At 42.0% G+C, this 6,681-nt stretch overlaps 1 protein-coding gene across 1 annotated transcript; it reads left to right on the top strand.

Moving 5' to 3' along the window:
• Window positions 1–2,951: 2,951 nt before the first annotated feature.
• On the top strand, window positions 2,952–6,069 carry LOC146260709 (adhesion G-protein coupled receptor G7-like). The gene is made up of 6 exons (XM_084668404.1): window positions 2,952–3,016; window positions 3,374–3,705; window positions 4,152–4,233; window positions 4,709–4,867; window positions 5,002–5,161; window positions 5,460–6,069. The coding sequence occupies exons 1-6, from the start codon at window positions 2,967–2,969 to the stop codon at window positions 5,670–5,672; spliced, it is 996 nt and encodes a 331-aa protein (XP_084524530.1). The 5' UTR covers window positions 2,952–2,966; the 3' UTR covers window positions 5,673–6,069.
• The last annotated feature ends 612 nt before the right edge of the window (window positions 6,070–6,681 follow it).

Raw genomic sequence — 6,681 nt, 5'->3', positions numbered from 1 at the left:
TATCTTGTTATCACAGGTATGTTCTGCTCTGTTTTTGATATAAAACAATGTACCACATTTAAATCTCTCAGAAAATATCTGCCTGGAAGAAACTGTTCAAGGATTTACCCTCCCAAATACTACCATCGGTTGGTTTGGTTATTCTACGCAGAAGTGTGGACCTAATACATCTAGTGGTAAGATAAAGGATTTGTTGTTTTCCTGGTAGGGTGAATTTGGGTAATGTGGGACACCTAAACTTCAGAGCATTTTCTTCCCTGCTATGACAATGTCTAGTCCACAGAACTTTGACTATAGGTTTAGCATTAGTTTCGTGGTGTCACGGAAAGGGTCAAGGCACTCATCAATCAGGAAGCTCCGATGAGAAAATGCATGCAAAAAATGTCCCAGATCGCCCAAATTCACTCTACTGCATTGCCCCATTTTTGTCTACAGCGTATTGCAGCATCTGAGTGTGTTGACTCTCTTGGCACTGTGGCAGCTGGCTTGGGATGGGAAACCATCACTGGAGATATTTTAAATTAACATCAATATCTCAACATGACACACATGATAACAAATTTACTATTTTCTGTTTTATCATTTACATTTACATTTTACATTTAGCAGACGCTCTTATCCAGAGCGACTTACAGTAAGTACAGGGACATTCCCCCCGGGTCAAGTAAGGTGAAGTGCCTTGCCCAAGGACACGTCATTTGGTAGAGCCGGGAATTGAACTGGCAACCTTCTGATTACTAGCTCGTTTCCCTCACCGCTCAGCCACCTGACTCCCTATCCTCCCCCACCCTCCCTTATCACCAACAGGCAATGTGCCGAGGGCTTCAGCAAGGTGTACTGGTCAATATGGGACTCCAAAGTTTGATGCCCTAAATGTCTTACAGTGTGACATAACTCTCAGCAACATTCAAGGAAATGTAAGTAAAAATTAAATAGAACGATTCCCAATATAAACCATCTTTTTAAACCTAATGGAACAATCTAAGTGCTTTTACAGTCTATAGCTACATACATTATTTCGTTTTGATCCCCTTAGCTATCCAGCACATCTGATTTGCTGCAGTTGGCGAGTAGTACTCAGATTCTGACATCAAATCCAGAGACTCTAACAGCTGGTAATGTTACCAAGGCGATTGACATCACTAACACCCTCCTTGAAAGGTCTTCAAATATCTCGGAGGTGCAGTGTTTACAAACCTCAACACACCAGTAATTCTAACAATGAAGTTTTATTGTTTTATTTATATATTGAAATATATATGTATATATACAATATGTATACATACTGCATATTTATATTTGTTTTATCTTATGTACCAGAGAAAGAGAGATACTACTTCCACTATTCTATTATTCAAAGCTAACTGTGGTGGTCTGGTACTATTGCAGGCAGTTGCCGTGGCAGCATTGACCACTGTCAGTCAGCTGCTGGATGCTTCTGTACCGAACAGTGTAGCAGAGACGTCTGGAGAGAGGTAATGTGGATTGCAGTATTTACATTTTATGTAAAATATTATATAATATAATAATATTTTATATATATATGCAGTTAACTTCAGAAAAAAAAAAATGCTTTAGTGACCAGAGAGAAGGCCACATTACGGTAACGTTTTTTCTCGTGAGGTAATTTTGTCTCTCTAACTCTGATTTGCCCACAGCCTAACTGAAAGTTTACAGAATATCTCACTGGGGTCAGACAACACATCTCTAGTAGTCCAGCCCAACCTCGCGGTCCAGTCTGTCGTACTAACCAGTAACGACATAGTCGGCGTCCAGTTCTCTGCACTAACAGGTTGATAGGAGAAAGCATTGTTCATTCATGTTTGCAGATAAATTTACTTTTTAGATTCTAATTAAATGATCAACACAATAATTTCCCCCTTCTCTAGGATTATCTAGTAATTTTTCTGCTGATAGAATTAGACTGAATACCAATGCGTCTGAACTTGTGTCTGACAATGGAGAGGCCACTGATGTCCAGGTATTCATTAGATTATCACCAGGTGAGTTGACAGTGGACCTAACACCATACAGTAGATTTACTATCAAAGTCTACTCTTAGTTTAGTAGTAAACAAAATGTACCACAATACACAATCGCGTAGATAGAAGTCAACTCTTTCTCCCTCCTATTCTTTTCCTCTACAAACTGGGCCTCGATCGTCCCCTCAGGAATGCGGCGTCGAAGTTCTGGCATCTCTGTTGGCTTTGTGCTCTACCAGAACGACAGGTTCTTCAGGTCAAGGGATTTCAGAAACCACTTGGGCAGTCGTAGAAGGGTCATCTCTGGAAATGTGAAAGGAGCTGGAAGGATGGGGGCCGACCATGTGGAAATGATCTTCAGGAAAATCGTAAGATCCCCTACAGCAGAGTCTTGGCATTTGTTCATAATTCATGGAGGCTGGAAGAAATTGAACTGCTGTGTAAATACTAAACTTTCCCCAAATTACAATGGGATAAGTTACCCATAAACTTCTCTTAACAGAGGAACAAGGAAGTCCTGGTGTAACAGCTGTACAACAGCATTTATCCATTTCACATTTCACAAATCTAAATGTGTATTTGTGTTTGGTTCTCCGGCCACGGTGATGACAAAGCAACTTGTTTCTTTTATCAGAATGTCCCCAACACAACCCTCTACAGCTTTGCATGTGTGTTCTGGAACTACAACAAAAGTGAATGGAGCACTGAAGGGTGCTACAAAGTCAACGTTTCCTCTGAGGCCCTGCGTTGTTTTTGCAGTCATACCACCAACTTTGCTGCGCTAATGGCAAGTCCTCTCTCACCACTGTCTTTACTGCCCTCAGCTGTGAACTTCGGTTTACCGCATACAAATCAAACAACCCTCTTATCTTCAAAAGACTTTGGAATGTCATAGTTGTTTTATTTTTTCTCCCCCTTTAGTCCTACAGGGTTGATTATGTCTACGCTGAAGCCCTGGACTGGATCACCTATCTGGGGTGTTCCATGTCTGTTGTGGGCTTGGTTATCACAATAGTTTTTTACGTCATGACCAGGTGAGATTCAATAAATGGCATCTTTGCTGTAGCGTGGCAACCTTCAAGAAAGCAGAGTCATGGCACTTGTTCATAATTCATGGAGGCTGGAAGAGTCAGGGGAGTCAGGTGGCTGAGCGGTTAGGGAATCGGGCTAGTAAACAGAAGGTTGTTGGTTCTATTCCTGGCCGTGCCAATTGACGTTGTGTCCTTGGACAAGGCACTTCACCCTACTTGCCTCGGGGGGAATGTCCCTGTACTTGCTGTAAGTCGCTCTGGATAAGAGCGTCTGCTAAATTACTAAAATGTAAATGTAGAAAGCAAACTCCGTACAGAGCAAATTGGTATGTAGACTTTTTTAATTGGTCCGTTCCTCAGGAAATCTGGTAACAGCAGCCCAGCAGTCCTGATGGTGAGCCTCTGTCTCAGTCTCCTCATCTTCACCCTCCTCTTCCTGCTGGGGATCAACAACACCGACCCACAGTCCCATGAACCTGAAGACATGGACATCAACGTCATGCCTTCCTCTGACCTGCACGTCGACCCAGACCACGGACCCTGCACTGCTGTGGCAGTCTTACTGCAGTACTTCCTGATGGCCACCTTTGTCTGGAACTCTCTCTATGCCTGTCACATGTTCCTACTGCTCTGGAACCCCCTGAGGAGACCCCCATCCTACCTCCCGACTATCACCGTGGTCACTGGATGGGGTACGTAGGTAGCGGCGTAAAGTAACAAAGTAGGAAGTACTATTTGTCCCCGTACCATAGTTTTTTTGTTGGGTTTCTGCTTTTTCTGCTCTTTCAGAATTAAGTATTCAACTTAATTCTGTTACTAAACTAAATGTCCAACAAACAGCAGATGGATTATACAGACACCCCCCCTCTATTTATGACCTCTTCATGTAATTTAAAAGAAGCTTAGACAAACACACTAAAATCACTATGTGTCACACCCTCTGCAGAGGCGCAGGCAGGGAGACAGGAGGACTACGGGGGTGCTGCAGCAGGCCTGTGAGGGCTGTGACAGGGCTGTGACAGGGCTGTGAGGGGGCTGTGATGCAGCTGTGATGCAGCTGTGACAGGGCTGTGACAGGGCACGCCCACTGCACGGTTCTGCAGTTACTTGTGGACCAACACTGTCTTCTCTCTCCCAGGAGTTCCTGCTGTTCTCGTTTCCATCACATTGGGAGTCACCTACAGAGTGGACGATCCATTAAACTACCGACAGGAAGAATTGTAAATCGAAACTACTTTTTTTTGGTGGTTGTTTCAATATTACTTACAGTGCAAATTAATTCAATGTTGTACAGTAACAGCAGCTGAACATGATCAAAGGGAAGCTTTTTGATGTCAAATTTGATCTCCAAATAATCTCCACCAAACTGCCAATATCTAACTTACCTGTATCTGTCATCGCTTTTGCTGTACCTTGTATTTTGAACCTTAGAATACACATAAAAAAGCATAGTCTACTGTATTTTATAATAGAGTAAAAAACTTAGAGGTAGATTTTCACCACTCTACAATACTTTACAACAACCACAAACTATTCAATGCTTTTTCAAATTCAAAACATGATGTCACTGATTTGCTTCCATTGCATAGCCTAATATATATTATACTACAGTTCAAAACACATAGAGGTAGATTTTCACCACTGTACAGTGCTTTACATCAACCAGTAACTAACTACTTCCTTTTGACCCTCCAGTTGCTGGCTTGCTGCTGTAAACCGAGAGGGACAGTTTGACTTTGCAAAGCCAATGTTCTGGGGGTTCCTGATCCCAGTGGCTTTAATCCTGATGTTTAACACAGTTATCCTATGCTACTTTAGCTACACAACATGCAGGACAAACACGGATTTAACCAGGTACTGATGATGTAGCTAACTGCAATCATACGTAAACAAATACTCATAGTCGAAGGACTTGAAAGAACATTTGTATTGCACTTCTATGTTGTGAGGGCTCTACCATCTGCTGTAAGCTTTTATTTTCTCCACAGCACAAGACGGTCCTCCTACAAAAAAAAACTTCTGAGTAGTTTCTCGTTAGCAGTGGTGTTGGGTGTCTCATGGGTAATAGGCTACCTGATGCTCATCATACCAAACCAGAATATGCACAACATCCTGAACATCGTCTTCTGCCTGTGTACCACCACTCAGGTAACCTGTGTTTGTTACCTGTGTTCTCATTGAGTCAGACAGGCAGTACATAGGGTTCATCCCTGGGGACAAACTCTGTCAAATGTGTGATGAAAACATCCAAAATATCCCTGATGCCTATGTACTGTATGCACAGGCTTGGTAGTGACTGTCTCAGTAACCATGTTGTGGCAATTGCCCAATAATCCTGTCTGAACAAACAATAGAACAGTTACAGCTCATAAAATGAAGACCTTTAAATAATAGACCTATAAATAATTCAGAACCATTTCCCATCTCTATTTTTTGTCTTTCACAGGGACTTCAAATCTTCATTCTGTTCGTAGCAAGAACGTCCAAATTCAGGCAAATGATATTGGATCTTCCTATCGGCCGCCATGTAAAAGGTTTCACTCTATGGAAACACGAAGACAGAAATACCATCGAATCATACAAAGAACTGGATACATACAGCTCTAACCAGTCAAAACTGGTTGTTTCAGAAGAGACAGCATTAGACCCTCAATTATAAGAAATACCGCTAAACATCTCTTTCCTCCATCATCACTGTTGGAGCCATTATACAACTTTGTTTTGTTTTGTTTATATACCACATTGGTGATGCTAATCGGCAGTTTTATGTTTGAGCACTGGGTGGAGTATTGCATTTGGGAAGGCATATAGGTAATTAACAGCCAGGGATGTGGCTAGGTGGAAAAGCATACAGCTTTTCACTCTGTCAGGTTTGCGTGTCATTGTTTGATTTGTGTGCAGAAGAAAATGGATGGAACTGAACCTGAAATGAAATGGACTGTATTGCTTGTTCTATGGTGAGCAAGCCATCAGGAAAATAAATGAGTCACAGCACAGAAATGCAGACAGATTGTGGACATTGATTATTGGCACGCAGAACGCGCGCGCCCAAGCAAGTTCTCCTCTGGTACCACTTCATTGGCCTAATGTAGGAGTTGGTAAAAGACTCTACAATCACTACTGTTCCCCTGTTCTGCACAGAGACATGTACTTCCTGGTGTTTACCGTGTGTATGTGCGTATACAAATAATTGTCTGGTCATTATGGCTATCTGTATTAGGTTGTATATTTTAAACCAATTGTATCCATTTTGCGATGTTTTTGATAGGGAACCAATTGGAACTGTAGCTTGATTCAGGAATCGATGTGCAATGCACATAACGTTGCAGACTCTAAACTTCAATGCAAGGATTGAGCAATGACGACACACATCTGCATGCACTCGTTATTATCCGTCTGCTGTGACTGACGCCTGTGTTTATTCCTGTATCATTCCATACTTTCCCAGCGCTGCCCATTAGTACGTGATACATTCCTTTCGTTCTGTCACCTCCTCCAACCTCTCAGCTGTGTGGTGTAGCCTACGTGAAAACAGTTTTTCAAGGGAATTCGTTTCTGTTTTTAGTTTATGGAATATTTGTTTCCTGTTGTCTAACTGAAAGCTGATATTGAACTAACAAGGATCTGAGTCTTTTTAAAAGTGTTTTATTTACGACGTGGTGTTAAAG

This window comes from Hypomesus nipponensis, chromosome 12 (assembly GCF_054491055.1).
Source record: "Hypomesus nipponensis isolate SF chromosome 12, ASM5449105v1, whole genome shotgun sequence".
NCBI lineage: Eukaryota > Metazoa > Chordata > Actinopteri > Osmeriformes > Osmeridae > Hypomesus > Hypomesus nipponensis.
This window is presented reverse-complemented; position numbering and strand designations above follow the sequence as displayed.